At 38.4% G+C, this 26044-nt stretch overlaps 1 protein-coding gene across 1 annotated transcript in view; it reads right to left on the reverse strand.

The window, feature by feature from the left end:
* Positions 1-1904: 1904 nt before the first annotated feature.
* LOC103128953 (contactin-associated protein-like 3) overlaps positions 1905-26044 on the reverse strand; it is a 180214-nt gene continuing 156074 nt past the window's right edge. The window contains exons 16-24 of the mRNA XM_016184982.2: positions 25255-25425; positions 23171-23389; positions 20465-20704; positions 18554-18784; positions 16004-16137; positions 14069-14156; positions 5927-6157; positions 5592-5663; positions 1905-2474 (exon numbers count right to left, since the gene is read on the reverse strand). Of these exons, the coding sequence (XP_016040468.2) occupies positions 2281-2474; positions 5592-5663; positions 5927-6157; positions 14069-14156; positions 16004-16137; positions 18554-18784; positions 20465-20704; positions 23171-23389; positions 25255-25425 (1580 nt within the window). The 3' untranslated portion in view covers positions 1905-2280. The remainder of the gene's footprint in view (positions 2475-5591; positions 5664-5926; positions 6158-14068; positions 14157-16003; positions 16138-18553; positions 18785-20464; positions 20705-23170; positions 23390-25254; positions 25426-26044) is intronic.

The raw sequence follows: 26044 nt of genomic DNA on the forward strand, positions 1-26044 counted from the left end.
TAAAAATGAATACTGTCAATAAGTAAGTCTGGAACAACAATGGAGTCAAATTATAAAAATTTGAGCAACCAAAAGAGACTACTAACTTGCATAGCATACTACTTGGAACAAGCAGTAATTGTAAAGAACCATAAAGTAGAACCTTGATGCAAAGGGTATTTACAGGGCAAAAAAACAAACAAACAAACAAAAAACACAAACCACTAGAGAATGTATATATTTTCACCTTTTAAAATATTTTACAGAAAAAACAAAGTAATTTCATAGTCTAAGTTTATTCAACTTCTCTTAAAATATTCTCCTAATTTCATTCAAAAAAGTTGTATTTAGTAAGCAAGTAAAGTTTACAAACCAGTATGATAAAACAGTGGGTGATGCAGCACTGCAGTTTGGCTCAGATATTTTGCTTTCTCTATAGAGCACAGAGCAAGCAAAGTACAGTGAATTTAATTATGTATAAATATGTGAATTTCCAGCAACTAAGGCGATGAATTCCTTTGCGATGTAAGATAATTATTGATTCAAGCTGCAGTATACTTTTTTTGTTTATACTCAGCTATGCATTAAGTATATTCTTTCCTTTTCTTTGAAGTCTTACCAGTTTGCATAATTTTTGTAGGGAAATATGTGTATCACTCATCAAGGTAAGATCTTTATATTTATTTATTTATTTATTTATTTATTTATTTTTAAACAGAGCATTGCACAGCTCTGGCTTCCAGTGGTGCTAAGGTTTGAACCTGGAAACTTGAAAGTCATTTGCATAATAATTATACTATCTCCTTTGCCCTATTAACACCTGTTTTCAGCCTGAAGTTATCAGGAATCCTATCTATGTCCAGCTCCTGACTCAATATGTTAGGTAACTAATATGCATTCTCTTAAGTTATTAAATTTGTGACAGTTTGTTACAACTCATAGAAAACTAGAATGAAACCACAAGGGAAAAAAAAAGATTTTTAAAGATATTTAGTACAGAGGCTATCTTAATTCTATACAAAAATAACACAGGAAAAGAAGTGCACATTCAAAGGTCTACAGTGACAAATGGCCCTGTGTGTTCAAAACACATAAATCAAATCAGTACCAGACAGGCATGTGGAAGATGGGATGGAAGGCGTGGCTTCTTCTTCTTTTTTTAAACAATTAGTTATGGAGTATACATTATGAGACAATACAATTATCTAGTGACCGCCGTAATCATTAACTGCAATGATACTTGTAATGGATATTATTTTCTCTCTTACTATGAAATCATTGAAACATTTTTCTATTTCATAAATTTTATAAAATTTTCTATTTTATAAATTTTCTATTCCATAACTGATCTCAATACTAGAATTCCATAGCCAATACTTATTTTCATCACTAAGATGTATCCACCCTGAATATATATATATATATATATATATATATATATATATAGAGAGAGAGAGAGAGAGAGAGAGAGAGAGAGAGGAAGTAAAAACAACCAGCCATTGGGAGTATAGATCAACCTGTCAACACCCATGTTCAGCAGGGAAGCAATTACAGAAGTCAGACCTTCCACCTTCTGCACCCCATAATGACCTTGGGTCCATACTCCCAGAGAGATAAAGAATAGGAAAGCTATCAGGGGAGGGGATGGGATATGGAGTTCTGATGGTAGGAACTGTGTGGAGTTGTACCCCTCTTATCCTATGGTTTTGTCAATGTTTCCTTTTTATAAATAAAACATTAAAAAAATAAAAACTTCAGCCAAAAAAATGTCTTCACCAGGTCTCTGATATCATTTTCAACATTGGACTGGTTCACAGGAGGATGGAAACCCAGTTGCAGGTCATCTCAGAAGCACTTTCTGATGTATAAATGTCAGCAGAAGGGTAACATTTGATAGTCTTACACATTTTTAAAAACACAAAACATTTAGAAATCAACTTAGATGTTTATAAACTTCGGTGTTGAATTTTTTTTTTTTAAAGAGAGGTGAGTCACAGCTCAAATCCTTGCTCTTGTCTCATATAAAACCCAAAGCTATTATGCAAAATACATTTCAATTTGGGAAAGATTAGGTCAGAACTGTGAGAAAGTGCCATTGTGATTAATGACATACTGCAGTCCCTGTGTCATGGATCATGAAGAAGCACAGAGCAGAGCCTCCCAGGATGGCACCTGAGGCTGGGTATGATGTGTTCCAGTTCTCAGCATTGCACACCCATTGCCTGTCCCAGGAGAAGAGAGAGTCCTTGCTGAACAAGGAAGTCAGTCATCATAGCAATGGCAGTAAATGACTGCTGCTTATCAGAAGAAATACTCTTTCTGGCTTTCACTGACTCCACTTTGCATGTTGAGTTCACTTTTCAGAGCGGTCTCAGCATTGTCTTCATTTGGGGGGGTATCCGAGTTATTTTTTTTGTATAGCCATCGCTGTTGATAAATGCGTATCGCTATGGCAGTGATGCAAAGCAAGATAAATATCACAACTGCTATCACACCTAGAGAGAGCAGGGAAAATATAAGAATCAGAATCTGAACTGTAGAAGTCAGCCTCGCTAGAATGTCCTCTAGTGTTGCTGATATCATATACGTGCATGTCCATCTCTAACTATAGATGACCATATATAAGATATCATACGTTAAATATACGCAGTGATCAGACATTTTGAAAGCAATGGCTATTATAACATTAAGTTTATTTATAAGTCCACATAGCCTTCAGATACAGCATTTCTTGCCTTCATATTAAACACATCTCATGAGTAAATTGCAGTTAATGCCTTATTATTTTTGACATATTTCGTGTCTCATTTAGGGGTAAATGATAGAGCTGTTTTATTTTTTTTCTATTTAATGAAAGAAATTTGTTTTAATAGGAGCTATCATAGCCAGTTTCAGTGTCAGGGATTATAGTGTAGCTCTCCATAACAAAGATAAGGACACTTGATTATACAATCACTGTCACCGTTATGCTGAGATGCCCAGGATCTTATGTATGTGGTGGATCACATTAATCTAGTTTTCTGTGTGTTTTCTGCCATTTGATAGGTGCCGAGATCATTTCTCTCTTCACCTACGAGCTGAAAAGACTGAGGTAGTTTGAATAAAGTATCAGATACCTTCCAAAACCTTCCTACCAACAACTCCAGTGTAACTATATTTTTGATAAATGTCTACATCTACCTGCCTCTGCTAACCACCCATTTGCCCATCTATCTGTTCATCTGCAGTGCAGATCCTTAGTAAGAAATTCTATGATCTATGGTTTGTCAGGCTTAATTTTTTTTTTTGATGGGGGAGAGGGATGGGTGAAGTTCTTTCTACACTTTCCCTTTGCTTGCAAGAGAAGGAAATAATAACACAAAGTGCAGAATATAAAGAAATCTGCCCGTTAAGATCACCCTTAGCATGAGTGCAGTCTGTGAGCAATTAGGCAAAGAGATGAGCAAGTCTGCCATGAACAATACACTGAAGATCAATATGCTTAGTAGCTAATAAATCACACAGCAGACTGTCACTACACAGACTGAAGGCAGATTACAAGTCACCTGCAACAGCGAAAATAAACTGTTACATCTCTGAGACCTCCTGCACTCTTGATTCTCCACCACATCTGGCAAGAGACAAGTAGAGTTTCTCAAGGGAAACTGAGGGACTGGGTGGTGGCTCCCCCTGTACCATGCACACAAGCTGTTGGTGGCCCTGCCCTACAGGGGAGATTAATCATGAGTAGGCAGTGGTGCAAATTACAGAGTGCAAGGATCCCAATTCAATCTCCTGGTCCCTACCTGCAGCGAGAAAGCTTCATCAGTAGTGTATCTCCTTCTCTCTATCTCTCACTTCTACACACATACAAAAAAAAATATCAAAAGGGAAAAATGGCTTTTGAGAGTGGTACAGTTGCTGTGTGGGTACTGAACCCCAGCTGTAACCCTGATGGAATAATAATGACAATTTTAATAAATAAGTATTCCTTTCTAGGTTTGTATTCTAAGTGACTTTTAAGGGTTTTAGTTGATCTTAAGTTTTTTTTATTAAAAAAAGGACTGTATGCTGTACTTATACAGAGCAAAAATACACAATGAAACAGGAATGCAAATATTAACAACCTTACATAGAATTGATGAGCACTTTAATATTTTAAATATTTTATTTATTAATTTAATTTTGGAAACAGAAAGAAGTTTAGTGGGAAAGGGGAGATAGAGAGGGAGATAGAAGCTACTGAAACTTCTTCACTCTTCTCCACCTCCCAGCCCTGCCGCAGATTGGGAACAGGGGCTTGAACTTGGGTCCTTGCACACTGTAATGGAAACACTCCATCAGGTGCTCCACCACTTGGCCCCCTTAGTCAGCACTTTAAAACGCATGAGTGCTTTTCTAATTGTCTGGAAAAAATTGGTGGCTCAGTGAAAGCAGGCAAAATGAAGAAATTCAATCAGACAAAATGTGCACAGTGCCTGATCAATGTATCCCAGTCAAAAAATCCAGTTTGAGACTCACTCAAATTTGGGACCCTCGTTGGGGGGCAGCAATAAAGGAGTGGGGGCATCTTACTTCCTTCTTACCCATCAGTTTGCAATATACTCATATTTCAAAAATGTAATTTAAGGAGTAATAATGATCTCTGATTAAGCAGAAAGAAAATATGTTTTGCCAGACCTGGAAAATAATTGCTAGAGAATATATTAGTTTATTGGAAGATATTTAAGAAGCATTGACTTTTACTTCTTCACATATATGTACACACACATATCCTAAAATAAGATTGTCAGAGAATTATGTTTTTGTATCTCATATTCATGAAAATGGCAATTAAACTAGTTTATGCTTCTTTCAATAGATATTGTGGGTTATTTTTGGCAACACTGGGACCTCTAGCTTGGGAGACTCCAACTTTGTTCATTCTTTTTATTGCATGTGTGTGTGTGTACATATATGAAGAGAGAGATGGGGTGAAAGAGAGAGAAAGAGAAAAAGGGAGAGTGAGGGAGAGGGAAAGAAAAACACAGAACTAAAGTTTCAACTGTTTCAATGGTGCTGCTTCCATTTGGTGTGAAATTCCAACAAGAGGAGGCTTGAACATGGTAAAATATAGCATGTTTGTTTGTTTATTTTATTTTACCAGCGCATTGCTCAGCTCTGGTTTATGGTAGTGGTTTATGGGGAATTGAACCTGGGACCTTAGAGCCTCAGGCAAGAGAATCTGTTAGCATAACTATTATGTATTTTCCCCACCCAAGATATAACTCTTCTAGTTCTTTGACCCTAATGTTATTTTTATATGTTTTGGCCTAAAGGATTAAGAAAAATTAAATTAAGTTTTAATTAATTAAAAATACAGTTCTTTTTCCTATAAGTAAAAGCAAGTGCAATATATCAATATCCTGGGGGAAAAAACGAAACACGAATGACTATTTTCAAATGAGAACATTAAAACCACGTTTCAGTGAAACCAAGAATTCCTTCGGAGGAAGTGAGTTCGGTAAAGAAGAGGAAACCACCAGCAAATCTCTATGGCAGGCTATTGCCTTCCCAAATCAGCGCGGATTCTCACAGCTATTTTATTTATGCTGATACATAAGCAAGAATGGGGTCATCTTCGGTCTGGTTACCTCCTATGACCGCGGAGTCACTTCTGTCCGCATTAACTAAAGGCTCTCCCTCATCTGCGTGTCCAGAACGACCTACAGCAGAGAAAGGGAGAATGACAGAGGCAAGTGGAAAAGAAGACTTTTGAGGAAAAGCACAAACATTTGAGAGTGTAAGCAGACAATTGCAATGGCAGAACCGAACCGGTAACAAAACCAGAGAACCAGCAGGTGAAAGATCAAAGGAAATTGAAGCCACCACGGGACTAGAGAGTGGGTTCCGACCTCACCGCCCTCCACCCAGCCCCCCATCCCACCTCCCCAGGCCAGGGGCTTGGCTGAAGCAGAGCTACACACACCTGCCCCACCCGCGAGTGGGCGGGTCGCCTCAGGTGTAGGGACTCCGCGCCCCGCCCGCTCCATGCAGCCGGAGACAGCGGCCACGTGTCCGCGGACAGTGACCTGGGCGGAGCCCCTGGGGCGCAGAGCCGCCTTGAGCGGAGCCACTGGGCCAAAGCGCACCGCCGAGAGGCAACCGGTGAAGCCACGCGCCCCAGCCCTCAACGTGTCTGCATCTGCGCCACGAGACTCTAGAAAAGAAAAAAAAAGCAAACAAACAGGACATTCCATGAGGATACAGGCACACAGAGCTAGGGAACAGCTGTAACCCATGCAATGAAGCTCTATCCCAATTACTTGTTTTTTTTTCCTAAGACAGTCAAACCCAGCACCTGTCGACCTGATTAATGACCAGCAGGAGCTAATCTGCATAGGAACAAAATGTAGCTGCTTAGATGGTCATGGCGACTTCATCATTATTATTTTTAATGACCATTAAAATATTTTATTTCTTAATTTTTTTAACCAGAGCACTGCTCAGCTCTGGCTTATGGTGGTGTGGGGGAATTGAACCTGGGACTTAGGAGCCTCAGACATGAGAAGTCTCTTTGTATAACCATTATGTTATCTATCCCCGCCCTAAAATTTTACTTTTTTATTTTTCTACCAGAACACTGCTCAACTCTGATCATTAAAATATTTTAAAAGGTGTATGATAATCTAGGTAGCTGCAGTGAAATGTCTCCTAGATCAGGGGACAACACTGCTCTCTGGCCCCATCCCCAGTTGACTTTCTTTGCTCTTTAATCTGTTGTCAGACTAATCACAGAGGCCTTTCCCAAACTGAGTCACCAGAACTTGAGCCCTGAGAACACCTTCCTTCCCTCCCTACCACAGAAGCAACCTCAGTCCTCGTATTACTTTGTGTTTTGCATTTCTTGTTACGTTCCACCTATTCTTGAGATCATCCAGTATTCATCCTTCTTTCTCTCTCTCTGTGTAGCTTATCTCACTTAATATGATTTCTTCAAACTCAGTCCAAGATGAGACAAGAGGTGACTCCATCATTCTTTTTTAAGATTTTATTTATTAATTAATTAATGAGAAAAAATAGGAAAAGAGAGAAAGAACCAGACATCTCTCTGGTACATGTGCTGCTGGGGATTGAACTCTGGGCCTCATGCTTGAGAGTCCAATGCTTAATCCACTGCACCGCCTCTGGGACCACAATGACTCCAACATTCTTTTTTTTTTTTTTTTGACAGTATGTTAGCATCTTTATTTTTAAATGTTTAAAAAATATTTAATTTCCCTTTTGTTGCCCTTGTTGTTCAATTGTTGTAGTTATTATTGTTGTTATTGATGTCGTTGTAGTTGGATAGGACAGAAAGAAATGGAGAGAGGAGGGGAAGACAGAGGGGGAGAGAAAGATAGACACCTGCAGACCTGATTCACTATCTGTAAAGCGACTCCCTTGCAGGTGGGGAGCCGGGGCTCCAAGCAGGATCCTTACGCCTCCTTGAGCTTTGCGCCACGTGCACTTAACCCACTGAGCTACCGCCCGACTTCCATGTTAGCATTTTTTAACATTCTTTTTTTTTTAAAAAAAGATTCTATTTATTTATTAATGAGAAAGACAGGAGGAGAGAGAAAGAAACAGACATCACTCTGGCACATGTGCTGCCAGGGATCAAACTCAGGACCTCATGCTTGAGAGCCCAAAGCCATATCACTGTGCCACATCCTGGACCACGACTCCATCATTCTTAACAGCTGAGTAGTTCCATATATATATATATATATATATATATATATATATATATATATATATATATATATTAACTTCCTTAGCCACTCATTACTGTTGGATACCTGGGTTGCTTCCAGGTTTGGTCTGTTTAATGCAACCCCCACCAATTAAATTATTTTTAAAAGGTGACCTCAATCCCCTTTCAATAAATGGATGCTTGCTTCCCTCCAGTGTCCTACCCCCTGCTTTCACAAGCTGACACAGTTTGATTATTATTACAAGACTAAAGAACTAAGATTGACATAGGAAAGCAGGACATCAGTTCATTCATTTCAGTCACTATGTGGCACATTGCGCTGGCATGGTGGACCACATCTGTATCAGAAGATTTGGAACCTGGCAGAGTATATTTAGATAGGCTTGTTGACTCTTCTTTTTTTCTAATAACAACAAAACAGTTACTGAGAAGTTACAGATGGCTTCCACAAGCAAGGCATTTAGTTAAGCAATTTATATCCATTATTTTAAAATTCTCACAATATAACTAAATGAATGTTTTTATTCCTACTTAAAATGAGAATTATAAGACTTTGCTGAACTGGGGCTAGCTGGTGGCTCACCAGGTAAAACACACATTATCATGCTCAAGGACCTAGAGTAAAGCTCTGGTTCCCACCTTCGGGGGAAAAGTTCCACCAGTGTTGGGACACTGCTGCCAGGTACCTTTTCTTTTATCTCCCTCTCTCTCTGTCTCTGTCCTCTGCCCCTCATTCTATTAAAACAAACAAACAAAAAAACAAACAAACAAAACTATCATAAATGTACCAGCACCAAGTTCCAGTGATTACCTTAGTCGCAAAATAAATAAAACTAAACTAAAGTAACATACTAGTGAACAGAAATCACTCAAATTGCAATGATCTAGACTGATTGTCTCAGGATTTTATTCCACTTACTCTACAACATCTGCTTAATTTACTCTGAGAAGTACACTGAGTGGTAGGTAGATGGGCGTTATTATACTATTCTACTTTAATGAAAGAATATATAATCCATAGACTATGCACATATTCTTTCTTAGTTATGTAATAGTTTTTAAGCAGCCTTGTTAATCTTAGCTCAAATATTCTGTTTCCATGGTGTAATTTAACTCTCAATTTTCATTTTGTTGAATCTGAGTATTTGAGGGCACTTTTTTTTTTTGTCTTCCAGTCCTAGCAGTGTAGATAATAATAGATCATTTGGATTGAATATGTGTTGTCCAGTGCTTGAGTCTAGCAATTAGGTATTGAATTATACATAAGATAAAGTACTTGGTTGTATGTTGGATAGCACATAATATATCATAAAATGAAGGGCTCTTATTCACATAAAGGAGAGTGAGGACTTAGAGCAGTAGCTAATATCTTGCATCTTGCCACATAACTAGAAGACAGTTGGGGTGGTCATTTTGAATGATGATAAATGAACTGAGTCCAGGTTGCTTCCACGCTGTCAGCCAGTCTCCTTTGATGCACTGTGATAGAAGGTCTTTGGATTCTCCTATAACAGGTGGGAAGTTCTTAATGGGAAGTTCTTGCATGATTTACTCTTGTTTCTCTTTAGCACTTGGTCAGTGTCTGTTACAGGGGGTGCATGCAATATATGTCTTGTAATCAAGACACAGACTTAGTCCTATTACCACCCTTTTCAAAGTAGTTTGGCTGAAACCATTTTTTAAAATGTGTTAATATCAAGGTATAGCCCAAATATAGTAGACCAATCAGGTCATAAAAATTATTTGTATTGACTTAAGCCAAAGTTGCACTTCCATATTGAAAAGTGCACAATGCATTTTCCAAGGTGGGAAAAAGAATGCATATGCATCTTATGCCACTGAATTCAGCAAGATTTTACCATATGACTAGGTATTTATACATGGAGGTATAACCAAGATAACTGAAAATATATGTTCACTCACAGACCATGTACACAAATTGTTATAGCAGTATTACTACTACTAATAAAAAAGTAATCAAACTTCAAAAAGAAACTTAGAATTTGTTAATAAACAAGCAGATTATTCATATAACCAAAAAGTGGGGACAACCCCAACATGTCAAGTAAGGAAAAGATAAACAAAAAGCACTGTAAAATGAAATACTAGTCAGAATATGTATTAAAGTACTGATATATATGTTATGACATGGGTGAGCTTTGACAATCTGATGCTAAATGAAAGAAGACAAATACAAAAGACCATGTATGTGATGCCTTTCATGTTTAATTCTCAGAATAAGTAAGTATATAGAAACAGAAAGTAGTTTGACAAGAGGCTCTAGAGTGGTAAGAACAGAAGTAAGCACTAATGTGTTCAAAGTTTCCTTTGTATGATAAAAAAGATTCTGCAGTTAGATTTTGGAAATGGTTTTCCATCTCCCTAACATTATAAAATGCCACTCAATTCTACACTTTGTATTTTTTTATTATTGTATACTTTAAAAGTGAAAATTATAGTATCTGACCTCTGTCTTTGTAATAGTAATAGTCCTTTCTTTATCTGCTGGTCTGCTTTACTGTAAGTTAATGAAAGGAAATGTGACTTATACTCTACAAATCTGAAGACAAAACTACTATCTTCTAGCACTTAGTGAGTAATCTGAAAGAGTAGTAGAATTAAAACAGATATTATCCTAAAATAAAGTCATACAAAACATGGAAACTTTTATTAGCACTTGATAAATATGTATACCTTTAGGCACAGATGAAATAAATATTTATAATTTTATTATATTCTATTGCTTCAGGCTATAGACTTTATTGCTGAATTTTTACTTTAACTTTTATGACCTAAGGAAAATACTATTGGATACATCACTCTTGTCTAAAAATTAACATCTTCAATTCCATGATATTGTCCTTTATACATTACCTTATAAAAAAGAAAAATTTAATAAAATATATTATTCTATGTTTTATTAAAGTAACTCCCTTCATATAGTGAAATTTACTTATTACCCCAATTTCCAGAGTCCACTGTGTATTTCCTTATAAATAATCAACTTTAAGTTAAGCTGTCTTTGAAAAATATTCCATTATCTTTTTCACACATGCTGATGAAAACTTTCTACCTTGTGTCAAACAAACATTTCGGAACTTGACCTACTTGATGGAAGGATACTGTGTGTATGCCTGTTCTTTTATTAACTGACTATATCTTGCATTAAGGTTGGGTAAAGTACACACAAACATCTGTTCTGCCACTGAAAGAGAGATCAGCAGGAGCTCACAGATTTGAAATACAACTCCAGAGTATCTATCTGATCAATACTTGAGATGATCAATTAATTATTCTGTTTCAACAAAGAAATCGATAGTGAGTTCAACCAGCTGAGCTGGCATTTTATCCCATATTTTTTTAAAGGTGATTTTTAAAATATTTATTTATTCCCTTTAGTTGCCCTTGTTGTTTTTGTTGTTGTAGTTATTATTGTTGTTGTTATTGATGTCATTTGTTTTTGGATAGGACAGAGAGAAATGGAGAGAGGAGGGGAAGACAGAGGGGGAGAGAAAGATACCTGAAGACCTGCTTCACCGCCTGTGAAGGGACACCCCTGCAGGTGGGGAGCCTAGAGCTTGAACCGGGATCCTTATGCTGGTTCTTGCCCTTTGTGCTACCTGCGCTTAACCCTCTGCGCTACCACCCGACTCCCCCATATTTTTTTTTCTAAAGCCCAATGTAATCTAGGAATTTCATAACCTCCTGTTTATAAATGTATACTCTTAAAGTTGGGAGGACGAGTTTATTTCTTTCAATTTTTCCCCAGCTCTTTGTAGAAGTAAATCCCTTTGCTTTAAATAGATTATAAAATATACTATACCATGAATATGTATTAATAAGAGACACATCTGTGTTAAAGGTGTTAATTAGAGGTGTTATATTAGAGACTAATATACTCATCTCTACAATAAGCTGCTCTCTAGAAATATGCCCTTACACTCAACAAGAATCAACTGTTTTCCTTTTAGTCTCTGTTTCTAAACATGGGGAGTGGAACTAGAACACTGACCACAGACAGGGACTTCAGTACATTCTGGTTAACTTATCAGATGCTCAGCAAACAGGAGACACTCCAAACTGTGAACAATTTTGATGGTAAAAGAATGAAAAGGCAGGGTTTTTGATGATAAAAAAAGATAATCAATAAACAAAATGACAAACATCATAAAAAACAAGACATGTTAACATTCTCAGAAAGAATAAAAAGATACCACTTTAAGGGAGTTGGGCAGTAGTGCAGTGGGTTAAGTGCTCATGGCGCAAAGCGCAAGGACCTGTTGGGATCCTGTGTCAAGCCCCTGGCTCCCCACCTGCAGGGGAGTCACTTCTCAGGTGGTGAAACAGGTCTTCAGATGTCTCTCTGTCTCTCTATCTCCCCTTCTCTCTCAATTTCTCTCTGTCTCTATCCAATAAATAAATAAATAAATAAAAATTTTTAAAAACTGAAAAAAAAAGATACCATTTTAGACAACTTCTAGTTGTATTCCACACACTGTCTATCCGCATTGCATTTTTTTCATGGTTTAAGTGTAAAAAAGTGACGTGATCCATTAAAAAAAAAACGTGATAAGTTATCTTAAACCTTAAGGTTGTTACTTATTTCAGAAAGAAGTCTGTAGAACTAACAGAAAAAAATTACTTATACAAATTGACTACCTTAAGGGTTTTCTTCAGAATCTTGTGACAATGTATACTATGAATCTGCAAATGGGTTATCAAGGTCGGGCTCTTTACACTGCAGAAACACCACTTCAACCTCCAGTGTTATACACTACACTATTTAAACTAGATTTTGACAGCAAAGACTTCATCTGTACCTCACTCAATGGACTTAATGTGCATCTTTAATGGATGCAATTTAGAGTTTTCAGTTAGGCTGCATGATCTAAAGGTTATGCATTTGATTTTACCAGTCACAAGAGTAACTTGAGACAACACTAAGGTTTGTAACATTTCTTTTGTTTGAAAAATAAGAAGCCGGGGCCAGAAGGTAGCTCACAAGGTAGAGTACACACTTTTCCAAACCAGAGAGACCTCAGGCACCACATAGGAGCACTGTGCAAAGGAAAAGCTTCATGGGTGGTGTGTGGTATCCTCTCTCTCTTCTCTCTCTCCTCTCTCTCTCTCTCTCTCTCTCTCTCTCTTCATCTCACTCTCTCTCTCCCCCCCTCTATATGGGAAAGAAAAAAAAGAGAGAGTTGTCAGAAATTGTGAAATAACACAGGTGCAAAGCCCCAGTGATTGCCCTGGGGGCATAATCTCATTACATACCAAATTTTTGAGAGACATAGTACAGTTAATAGTTACTGGGCTCCTTGATATATTTTTAACATTCACTTATGCATCTTCTCTAGCATTATCAAGTTTAATATATATATATATATATATATATATATATATATATATATATATATATATATAATTTGTGCATGTATATATTCAAAAGTGACCAAAAGTAACAATGCATATATGGCTGAAAAGGTAATAAAATTCTATCAGTTATTTAGGAAAAAATAGGCAGGTGAGCATCAAGTATCTGGTTAGGAATAATAACCAACTATAAGAACAAATACTCCAATAACATTTAAATATTGATAAAATGTACAGCTCATACGCAATAAAACGTAAGAAAATATTCTTTTCAATTTTAATTCAAATGACAAAGGGAAAAATAAAAGATTTAAGAATTAAAGCCTAAAGAGCAGAATATGCTTTCACTTTTGTGCTTCTGTGGAGAGTAACTGGCAGCCATAAAGATTATCTGTGGTATATTTAGACTAATTTTTCAAGAGACCTAGGACATGTCACCTCAACCTCCAGGTATACATGGGTCCTGTCACAGGATACATGGGCCCTGTCACATGACAAGATGAATATATTCACTTGCTAAGAGAAAATAAATTTTCTTTGCTTTTATTTAATATTTTATTGGGGAAAATGTTGATTTACAAGATGGCTGTCACAGGTGTACAATTTCCTATCTCCCTGGGGTAGGAGGCAGGCATGCAAACACAGATTTATCATTAAATCATCGACGCTTTTGACCCCTGACTAATATTTAATTTGTGAGCTTTGGTATCTATTTTATTTCATTTCTCCTGAGGGGTTGGAAAAATAGCAACTTTGATTATGCTTGATTACCAAGTGAGAGGGTAAGCCTGGAGGGTGTTCTCAAGGACTGTCCTCATCTGGCAGAGGTACACTTTCATGATTACACATACTCTCAGACAGGAGCACAGATTCTATTGATTGTCACTCAGCAGGAAGTCGTGAATATGACAAGGAGATTCTCCCACCATGACAAATGCTTCTGGTGTTTGTAATCAAACACTTCTGATCTCAGTCACGGGATGTAAACACCATTCCACTCACCTAAAATTGTCCCCAGTGTAAGGGATTTGACAGCATTGAATTCTGTTCCTGAAGACAAGATGACTTGTGTCCTTGCATTCTGGTTAACCTATTAGATGTTCAACAAGGAGAAAATATTCAAAATGCTGGGCAGTTTTGATGGCAAGGAAACGAAAATCAAAGGGAAGCCAGGAAAAATGATAAAAAAAAAAAAAAGCCAAATGTCTGTTCTAGTAGTAGAGACTTTTATGAATTCTTTTTACAAAACATTGTTATTCCACCTCTACTGTTGGTCAAATTTTCCTCTCTTTCTTCATGGTTGAAGTATCTATAATTGGTGCAATCCACAAAGGAATGTAACACACTATTTCAATCCTCAAGGCTTCTACTTATTTCAAAGAAAAGTTTGTAACATCAACAGAAGAAAATATTATTCATACAGACTGAATATATACAGGTTCTTCTTCAAAACTCTCTGATGATGCATAATTTAAACACTCTGATGTTTTAAAAAAATGTATTCACATTTTAAGCAAGATCTACTTTCTTCCTTGTGTTTACATTTCTGCAGCATTTGTTCTTTGGCAGCACAATTGGAGAGGGAAGGGTTCCCTTTGGACTATCACCACTAATTATTATGATAAGCTACACAGCATTTCCCTACCAAGGATAATGATGACAGCTTGGTATTTTAAATGTTCAAATGTTAATAATAACTTTGATAGTCCTTTGTTAACTAAGCAAGCATTGGTGGACCACATGAAACACCTTAACTATATTCTCTATCCTAGCAAGACTTATGGAAGCACTGTGCTGAATGTGTTTTCCTTAGATGAGGACGGATTATTAAATGTTGCATAGGCTCATATAGTCTGTGAGTCAATTTGTATTACTATTGTTATGACATCTGCTGTGCAACTCAGGCATCCAAGTTCGACATCCTCGAGGAAACACTCACGAAAGACATGTCTCTGATATCTGATTACTGTAAAAAATGGCGACTAATCCCTAGCACTGCAAAAACGGTATCATCTGTTTTCCATCTACACCATGCCTCGGCCTCGCGTGAGCTTAATGTGCAGCTTGGCGATACGAGAATCCTGCATGAAGCCCAGCCAGTCTATCTTGGCGTTACTCTCGATCGCACTCTGTCATTTCACAAACATCTCATAAAAACTGCAGCAAAGGTGGGCGCGAGGAATAACATCATTGCAAGACTGGCCAGCTCCTCATGGGGTGCGAGCGCTTCCACACTATGATCATCATCTCTGGCATTATGCTATTCCACTGCAGAATACTGTGCCCCAGTATGGTTCCGTAGCCCCCATGTCCACTTGGTCGATTCCAAATTATATTCCTCCATGAGGATAATTTCTGGAACCATCCCTTCCACCCCGGTTCCATGGCTGCCAGTTCTTAGCAACATCGCCCCGGCAGATATTCGTCGGGATGCGGCATCATCTAAGTTCATTTCCCACGTCTACGCTCGACCGGACCTGCCAATATACGCGGATATCTTCGCCCACCCTGTCCAACGCTTGACGTCTCGTCACCCAATCTGGTCCTCTATGCCTACACTGAACTTCTCTGTTCCAGACTCTTGGAAACAGAGTTGACAGTCAGCTGAGGTAAAGAACAAACACCTCATCACAGACCCCTGCAAGCGTCAACCCGGCTTTGACCTAGCACGTTATGATTGGGCCCTCCTCAATCGCTATCGAACAGGCCATGGCCGGTGCGCCGCTATGTTCCATCGCTGGGGAGCCAGAGACGACCCGAACTGCCCCTGCGGCTCCAGACAGACTATGACTCACATAGTCAATGACTGCCACCTCTCCAGATTCAAAGGAGGTCTCGAAACTTTACATCAGGCTCAACCTGACGCTGTTGACTGGCTACGGAAGAAGGGCAAACGCTAGAAGAAGACTATTGTTACTGCTGAATTTACTACCTTACCTCTATAAAGACCACGGCCGCTTCTCTGATAATCGTCACCTGGTGAAATTGACCATCAGCCATGTTTTTAAAACCAAGATTAAAGACATCCGGCTCCTGGTGTCTATCTAATTTATATCTGAGCTGCAAACTTCCTAAAGAATGGAAAAATGGCATTTTAACCTAAGTATAATTTTATAATAACCATCAGTGTAACTTTTAAAGCACATTTTCCCTTTGTTCATTCCATATAATTTATACCCATTGAGTATTTACTTGGCTAGCCCTAATAGAAATAATAACAGAAAAAAAGAAAAAAAAAAACTGAAAGTTGGAAATTCTTGCATTTGAGTAAGAATCACAACAACCAAGCTACTGAGATTTGGCTCCCAGGCACAAGTAGACTGACGCCCTCCATAACAAAGCCAAACCAACCAACCAAACAAACAAACAAAAATAGGCAGGGAAGACAAAAACTTAAAATATAGGGCTTAAAATATAACCAATTACTATTTGACAAATTTCCACCAATCAGAACTTAGTGATTGAAAACCTAATTTGCATCAAGTGAACCTGAATGTGACCTAACGTTCTTCTGTGTGTATGTTTTCCTCCCTCCAGATTGCAGGCCTCAAGCTCAGAATAACCATGTTCTTTCTACATTTGCTGTCAGACCAATCTGTAACACTAGAACTATAACATGTGAGCTAGAACTCAGTCAGATTTCAATTTCTGGTTTTTGTGCCAAAATCATATAATGTGTACCGTTCTTGAATTTAGACTCCAATTACACTTTATTTTGGTCATCATCAGGCCCTCACTACTTCACAGCTCTTGGCTGACTTTTTTCAGACAGAGGGAAAAAGGAAAGGAAAGGAAAGGAGAGGAGAGGAGAGGAGAGGAGAGGAGAGGAGAGGAGAGGAGAGGAGGAGGGGGAGGGGGAGGGGAGGGGAGGGGGAGGGGAAGGGGAGAGAGGGAGGGGAGGGGGAAGGGAAAGGGGGAGGGGGAAGGGAAAGGGGGAGGGGAGGGGAGGGGAAAGGGAAAGGGGAGGGAAGGGGAGGGGAAGGGGAGGGGAGAGGAGGGGAGGGGAGAGGAGAGGAGGGGAGGGGAGGGGAGGGGAGAGGAGGGGAGGGGAGGGGAGAGGAGGGGAGGGGAGGGGAGGGGAGGGGAGGGGAAGGGAGGGGAGGAGAGGGGAGGGGAGGGGAGAGGAGAGGAGGGGAGGGGAGGGGAGGGGAAGGGAGGGGAGGAGAGGGGAAGGGAGGGGAGGAGAGGAGAGGAAAGGAGGGAAGGGGAGGGGAGGGGAGAGGGAAAAAGATCACAGCACTGAAGCTTCCTCCAGTATGGTGAGGCCCAGGTTACAACCTGGGTTATACAGCCCATGACAAAGCAGGTATGCAATCCAGATGAGCTCTTTTGAAGGCCTGCCAATTAAACTTTTAAAGTAAAGACCAGATTATCTTTCTCAGTTTTTCCATTTTCCTTAACTAAAGGAAAACCTCTCAGTTAAACATATGAAAACTTGTAAGTCAGCTATAAATTATTTGATATTCATCTTACTAAACAGTGAAATTACAAGTAATCTGTTAAAGTTCAGTTTCTATCATGCTTTTCAATGTGGCTTCTTTTAATGCATTTTCTGTATTACTGACAATGCATGATTTTTGTACCACCAGGTTATTCTTTTATAATTTTTCTGCTATAATCAAGAAACAGAAGAATTGAATCACTGAATACAATATGCCCACTAGCATCCTTCACCCCTCAGCTCTTCTACCACTTGTAAAAGACCCTGTATGTCAGAGATTGTAGAAAGCATCCTAGACTTTTATTTTCTACCCCATGTTCCGAGAAACAAAGCTTGGTGGCTCTCCAGCTTGGAGTGCTGGAAAGTTCTCAAGGCCAGAGGTTAGCTAACCTTCACATTTTTTTTAATATATAGATACAACAATATCTCTATAAATTGATGGGTAAAATAAAAAGAATAACCATATTCATATGATGTTAATGGGTATTTTCCTTTATGTTATTTAATGTACTTCTTTGCTTAGAGGGAGGATGAAATGGTTTGTTTTTTTTTTTTATCATATACAAGAAATATCTAAAAAAAAAAGAGAGAAAAGAAAAAAAAGAAATATCTTAGGTTATTTATGCATAAAAGAATGGCCTGGTGCTACAGAGATCTCAAAGATGTAGTGCCCAAGCCTTTAATGCCTGAGGCACCAGAAGTTACAGATTCAATACCTGGTCCCACCATATGACTCTGGTCTTTGTTATGAAAATAAATAACTAAAATAAATCTTTAAAACAAAAGAAGGCCTCCTAGCAACAACAAGAATAATTTCCTATCAAATACATAAATTTTATGGAAGAAGGCCCTCTCAATCTAATAATTAAGTGTTCACTTCAGTGATAAACATCTGAGGCTATAATGAAAAATAAAACCACTAAACAAAGAGTTGCAGGGTACACACCTGTGTTTCCTCGTTTTCAGCTAAACACTGTAAAAGTACAGTTCATTTTGGTGCTAATTTTCTAATTCAATATATTCATTCTCACAAAAGAGACACTTACCATTTGGGGCTAGAATAACAGAAAGGTATTCCTCAGAGAGAGAGTTCACATAGAGCAGTAAACTGGGAGTCCCTGTGGTCCGAAAGCTCACTGTGGCCATCTCTCTGGTCAATGTTAGATCCTCACTGAGTAATGCTGCAAAGGAGCTGAAGTTCTTAGTGAAACTGTGATTGTAATACTCTTGAAAACTGTAGATAATCGATGAGCCAGTTGCAAAGTATGCAGAAATTTCTAGAATGACACACGGTTGTGTAGTGTTTGTTATGTATAAATGCAAAAATCTTGTGCTTTTTGTATGTTTAAAGAATATCTTTAATAGTTCAATCTTGCAAGCAAGAAAATAATAATGACACACTTTTCTGGTCCCTCCCCTTTTTTTTTTTTTTACTTAAAATTTTTCAACATTTTTTGGGGAAAAAAAAGATACAGGCTTTATGGAAAAAATTGGAGTTATCTCAGAAGTTTAAGATCAGAATTAATATATTACTGGGGGCCAGGCGGTGGCACACCCTGGTTAAGCACACACATTACAGTGCACAAGGACTCAGGATCAAGCCCCTGGTCCCCACTTGCAGGAGGGAAGCTTCATGAATGGTAAAAAACAAACTTTTAGATTTCATGTGTCTCTCTGTGTATTTCCCTATCTCCCCACCCCTCTCAATTTCTCTCTGTTTCTATCCAATAATAAATAAAAAATATTTAAAAAATTAATATATGATTCAGAAATCCCATGGTTAGGTATTAATCTGAAGAATATAAAAACACAGATGCAATAGTATGTATGCATCCAATATTCATTGCACCATCATTACAATAGCTAAGAGCTGGAAATAACTATGTTCTACATACAGCTGGGTGGCTAAAGGATATATATATATATATTGCGAGGGGGGGAGGAGGATGTAATGCCACTTGTCTGTTAAAAATCTGAGTTCCTATTATTTATAACAACAGAACCTTGAGAATATTTTACTAAGGGGACTAAGTCAAATGGACGAAGAGAAATACTATGTGATTTTTCCCATATGTGGTTAAGAAAGCAAAATAAATTAACCAAGAAAAAACAAACTTTTAGATTGCAAGAACAAAATAGTGGTTGTCAGAGGGAGGGGGGAAGTGGGTGAATAAATTGGACAAATGGAATCAACTATAAGGTTGGTACAGTGGGAAACAGAATTCTGGTGGCAAATCTAACACAGTATATACAGATGTTGGTTTATTAATTTGTACCCTTGAAGTCTACATAATGTTGCAAACCAGTGTAACTTCAGTAAAGACAACACCATTAAAAACATACAAAATACAGAGACTGGGGTGGTGGTTTCTCAGGTAGAAGGGTCTGTGTGCATTTGATCCTCAGAACGGCATACCAGAGTAGTATTCTGTTTTCTCACTCTCAACAATACCAAACAAAGGTGTACAATGTAGATAAAAAGGTAACTAATCCCTCATATCAACCTGAATTTAGCAATCATTAACAGTTTATTATTATACCCCAAATGCTTCATCTTTGAATCTCACACAAAGATCTGTCTCAATGTATGGTCTGAAAATAGTGTTCTCTTCAGATGCTGCACTGAGCAGCTTCTGATATATCCTTTGAGGACTGGTACCAGACAGGATAGTCAGGGGAAACAGGGTAAGGTAGGGCAGGGTAGGGTAGGGTAGGGTAGGGTAGGGTAGGGTAGGGTAGGGTAGGGTAGGGTAGGGTAGGGTAGGGTAGAGCCAGGTGGGGTGGGCTAGGACAGAATTATGTCTCCTCCCAAGTTAAACAGAGGAATGTAAGGACAGAACAATTCTATTTCAAACCACCACAGAGATTGTGTATCCTTCCCTGCACTATCATATATCAGAAGTGTTCTTATTATAGTGTGTATCCTTTCTGGGAACCCATTCCCAGGTCACACTCACCATCCAAGCAGAAAGGCCCATCATAGGCCGAGGAGGCACAGTCGCATGTGATCCCTCTGTGCTTCTCTCTGCATTGCCCTCCATTGTGGCACAGTTGCCCATAGCTGCTGCAGTGCCCTGGGCACCCTGGGTCTACTCCTGGCGTCATCATGGCTCTTTCTTCCAGGTCCAGGGCCAGTCCATTCAACCGCAGGGACCGAATGCACCCCAGGAAACCTCTTTGTCTAGTCGCTGTTCCACCTACAAGCGAAAGACCACAAATGCCCAGGCATGCCCAGAGACTTAATGCACTTTCGTTTCCATGGTAAAAATGAGGTAATCTGTCAAACTTTTATTAACAAATCTGATTTTAAAAACATGGTCTATAATCAAATGTTAGGAAGTGAGTAATGATGTCAATGACAAAATTTACAAACTAAAAATGTAAATACCTACTCTGAAATACTTCTTCAAATTATATCTTTGCACTCATATCTTCATAAAGAACAAAAGAGAAACCATCAATATTTTGAATATTTTAAACTTATATATAATCACATCCATAATAAAAGCTACATAATTGAAAAAATCTTTGCAATATGAACTTTACAAATGTATTTATTGATATACATAACAATTACTACATTGTTGAAAAGTTTTGTAACATATATGAAAAAATATAACATAAATTTGTTCTTTAACATACAAGTTTGTAATAAATACCTGTTAATATTAAATATGTTCTTGTATAATTATTTTTAAATATGCATTTAAAAATTTGCATACACATAAAACAAACTTTTACTTGAAACCTCTCCAAAAAATAAAATTTATAAAAAGAATTACAGAAAGGCAAAGAAAGTAAGGAAAGAAGGGGTGAAATAGAAATTGACCCTGCCTTCCCCTATTCTGACAACTCTGGGGTAACATAGCCGAACAACATATATCTCTAATTTCATCGTGTCATGTATGACTCTCAGAAAATGGTTCTCACATAGGGGAACAGGAGTCACCTGGAGAATTTCCTGAAAACAAGAGATTCCGGTTATTATTCTTTGGGTGCTGACTTAAGGGGCCTACGGGGTGCTCCTCCAATCTAAATTTTCAACTCCTTTCTTAGATTTCAGAAACAAAGTGGGGCTATAAAGTCTAGATAGATTTTTTTTTTTTTTAGGAAAGCTTTGCTTCTAAAGATGTCAGAATAAGTACCTAGAATTACATATTGGAAAATAAAGTTGTCTAATTTGATCTGCAGTGGTGATTTGAAGCAAGGCTTTCGCGTCAATAAGAAATAACTGCCTAGGGGTCAGGAGGTGGCTCAGCAAGTGCAGTGTGTACAGATTACCATGTGTGAGGATCCAGATTCAAGCCCCTGGTCACCACATGGGAAGGTCTGGAGGGGGAGAGCTTCCTGTACAGTGGAACACTGTTGTGGTTTCTCTCCTTCTCTCACTGTCTTTCTCTGTCTCTCATCCTCTAAAAGAAAAAGAAAAGAAAAAAAAATGGTCAAGGGCAGTGATAAAGTTGAGGAAGCACTAAGCCCCAGTGACAATCCTGGTGTTAAAAAACAAAACAAAACAAAACAAAACAAAACAAAACAAAAAAAACAGGGTAGGGAGAGAAAAAGAACAGCTTGAAGAGTTTTATGATGCTAAAGTGTTGTACACAACACACACCTCCACTCAGACACACTAGATTGCCCTAAGTGCTGCGAGTATCCTGCAGCAAAGAGACTGTGTGCTAATTTGTGATTTATATCTGTTTCAACTGAACTATATCCTTACTTGCTATAAAAACACCAAGAAACAACCAAGGGAGAGATAGTTCATTAATCTGCTTAGTTTCAAAATCAAAATAGAATTCTCGGAAAAGGATTGCAGTCAAAATAATTTCCCCTTTAAGGAAAACTAACAATAATAAAACAATGAACAAGAAAAGTAGAGGAAAGATGTCCACTTCCAATAGTTTAAATCTTTAAACAGAATGGACAGCAAGAGTGAAGGAGTCAGTCTAGGTAATAAATATGAAACCAGGTGCCTGACTAGTGAAAGTCAAGCAGTTGTGTCTGGTGAAATAGTGCCCTGTGGTCTGTTTTTGAGGGAACATTGTGAGTGAGGTTCTGTCTCAATTACAAAGCAGGTTTCCTAACTCCACAAAAAAACTGAAATGGCGTCAATTATTTTATAAAGAAGATAGGTAGGAACTAACTAAAATAAAAAACAAACAAACAAAAAAGCTTCTACGTGCAAGCTTTGGAATTAGTTCAAGAATTCAGATTTCTGTTTTAGCTGGATTTGTGGCCGAACAATTCGATCTCTGTATCTTTTCATGATTTCACTTGCAATCAGGGTACAACAGTCTGTGCTAAAAGATACCACACACAAAATGGAGGTATGGGCACACATAAGGTGTCTTAAGTAGTAGAAGCAGTTCACAACTGTTATTATTACTGCTTGTAGTTTTTTTATCTTTATTTATTTATTGGATAGAGACAGCCTGAAATCAAGAGGAAGGGGGGGGAGGGAGGAGAGACAGAGAGACACCCGCAGTACTGCTTCACCACTCGTAAAGCTTTCCCCTTGCAGGTGAGGACCAGGGGCTTGAACCTGGGTCCTTGTGCACCGCAACACGCATGCTTAACCAGGTGTGCCACCACCCGACCCCTACGACTTGTAGTTTTGACTTTCTCTTGGTCCAGCACAGATCTTTCAGTCTGCCAGCACTCACCCACAAATAGCTGACTGTTGAGCTGTAAACGGGCATGCCCATCAGCAGGGGCTGACTGCGTCTCCAGAGGAAGTTGATCCACTTGAAGAGATGCTTCTTTAATGTTCCTCTCTGCCCTCACATGGTGCCACTGATTGTCATTAAAGGGAGTAGGGGACTTCACCGTGACCTCACAAGGTCCATTTCCCACATCAAAAGAAAAGGTCACTTCTCTAGGAGCTGGGAATGTCAGATAAGAGAGTTGTGTAAAGGCCTTGGATATATTTGAGAGAAGCAGCGTGACATGCTCATTATGAGAGGCGACCTTGACACTCTTGAGTTGCCAAAAAGACCAAAATAAATCTGTATCCCAGATGAAAAGGGACAAAGTTCTTCTCATGAGACATATTTCTCATCATCTGGCTACTCATTTTGTTAAGTAAGCCCTAAAGAGCAGAGAAATTTACCTCTAGAAATAAAATTAGCAGCTTGCCAGGCAATTAATGTGGTTATTTAAAAGTGGTTCTAAATCTCTTTTCTTTAAGCTTCATATAGTATTAAAAACCATGTGCAAATTATGATGATGAGGCTTTCATCTTTGCATACAGAAATATGAATAGTAAGTTAAATCTATAGTTGTATAGTGTACTAAGTAGTTATTTGACCAGTTTGGTCTACTGGCCTGATTATCCTCAGAGTTAAAGCAATATAGAATCGTCATGTGTTGTGGTGTTTCCTGAATCCTTCTTTTCTATTAAAAGTGATTATTTGGGAGCCGGTGGTAGCGCAGTGGGTTAAGCATACATGGCGCAAAGCACAAGGGCTGGCATAAGGATCCTGGTTCGAGCCCCTGGCTCTCCACCCGAAGGAGGTCGCCTCGCAAGCAGAAAAGCAGGTCAGCAGGTGTCTATCTTTCTCTCCTCCTCTCTGTCTTCCCCTCCTCTTTCCATTTCTCTCTGTCCTATCCAACAACAACAGAAACGATAACAATAACAACTACAACAAGGGCAACAAAATGGGAAAAAAATAGCTTCCAGGAGCAGTGGATTCATAGTATATGCACTGAACCCCAGCAATAACCCTGGAGGCAAAAATAAAAATAAATAAATAAATAAATAAAAGTGTTTATTTAAAAATCATAGAATTCCAGCAAGCATGGAAGGGTATCTACTTTGTCATGTGCATGACCCAGGTTTGAGCCTGGTCCCCTCTGCACTGGGGGAAGTTTTATTGCTATGATGTATATCTTTTTTTTTTTTGTCTCCAGGGTTATTGCTGGGGCTCACTGCCTGCACTATGAATCCACTGATCCTGGAGGCCATCATTTCTCCATTGTTGTTGTTGCTGTTATTGCTATGATATTTATCCCTCTGTCTCTATTTTTTTCTTTCTGTCTGTCTTTTTCTTCATCCCAAGTCTATTTTCTATTTTCTTTTTTTAAAAAAAATATTTATTTTATTTATTTATTCCCTTTTGTTGCCCTTGTTGTTTTATTGTTGTAGTTCTTGTTGGATAGGACAGAGAGAAATGGAGAGAGGAGGGGAAGACAGAGAGGAGGAGAGAAAGATAGACACCTGCAGACCTGCCTCACCGCCTGTGAAGCGACTCCCCTGCAGGTGGGGAGCCGGGGTTCAAACCGGGATCCTTATGCCGGTCCTTGTGCTTTGCGCCACCTGCGCTTAACTCGCTGCGCTACAGCCCGACTCCCTTTCTATTTTCTAAGATATAAAAAAATAAGAGTTAGGGAGAGAGAGGGAAGAAACCACAGCATAAAAATTTCCTCCAGTGCGGTGGGGCTAGGCTGGAACCTGATCACATGTTTGACAAAGCATGTGTGTCACTGAGGTGAGCTATCTTGCTGCCCCTTTGTTTCTCACATTCAATGAGAAAAAGTTGGCTCAGAGCCATGAAATGAAGCCTCGGTGATAACAAAATAAGTAAACATACTAAAATAACATCATAGAATTTTAGTATTTAATAAAGAAATATAGCTAACAAAAGAAGTATGGTAGTACATCAAGAATGAAGTCCTAAAGGTTTTATTGCTAAATTACTAAGCAGTCATCAACTCTCCCCTGATGGTTCTGTCCAGAGTAGGCACTCACCACGGAGCTCCAGCCTGATAAAGTCTGTGATTCCCAGGTTCTCTACAAATACCCCAGAAGGAGCTATTGTCTTGAAAAAGAAAGACACATCAGCACTAAGCTCTCCACGAAATGTTGGGAAATGAAGGTAAGATGTTTCAGTATTGAAGGAAGCTAAATTCCAGAATGAACCTATTTACAAAAAGGTAGAGAGAAAACACAGTGAACACAATAATGAAGCAAAACCAAAATTCCATTTGATATTTCTAGCGCTGTTGTCATTAAACGTACTGTACAGTTTTCACTGTGAGCTTCATTTGAACACAAAGTCAAAGTAAGACTGAGCAATGATATTTTAAAAAAAGATTCTTGCCTTTCAATTTTACGTTATTATTATTTTATTTTTATAGAAGAACTGATGTTTTACAAGACTGTTCTGGATATGGATGCAACTGAAGGGGAGAAGAATCACGATGGAAATTATCTGTTTTTCCAAAAAAAATAAATTTATTTTAAAGTTATCATGGAGCAAAATTGACTTCTGGAGAATATATAGCCACATGAATTTTAACACACGTTAAAATCAGGAAGAAGGTCAGTTTCATCATCCAAAACCTCCCTGGTTTCAGATTCCTCCTCTGAGGAATCTGAAATCCCTGGCAAATCATAAGCCAGTGTCTGTTCTTAAAGTGTGGATTTTTCTAAATACCATACAAATGGATTCAAACAGTCTGTAACTGCTGACTGGTTCCTTGAGACTGACTGGATACTGACTTCTTTGGCACAAAGCTTTTAAAATTCACTCTAGTTG

Source organism: Erinaceus europaeus, chromosome 10 (assembly GCF_950295315.1).
Source record: "Erinaceus europaeus chromosome 10, mEriEur2.1, whole genome shotgun sequence".
In the NCBI taxonomy this organism is placed as follows: Eukaryota; Metazoa; Chordata; class Mammalia; order Eulipotyphla; family Erinaceidae; genus Erinaceus; species Erinaceus europaeus.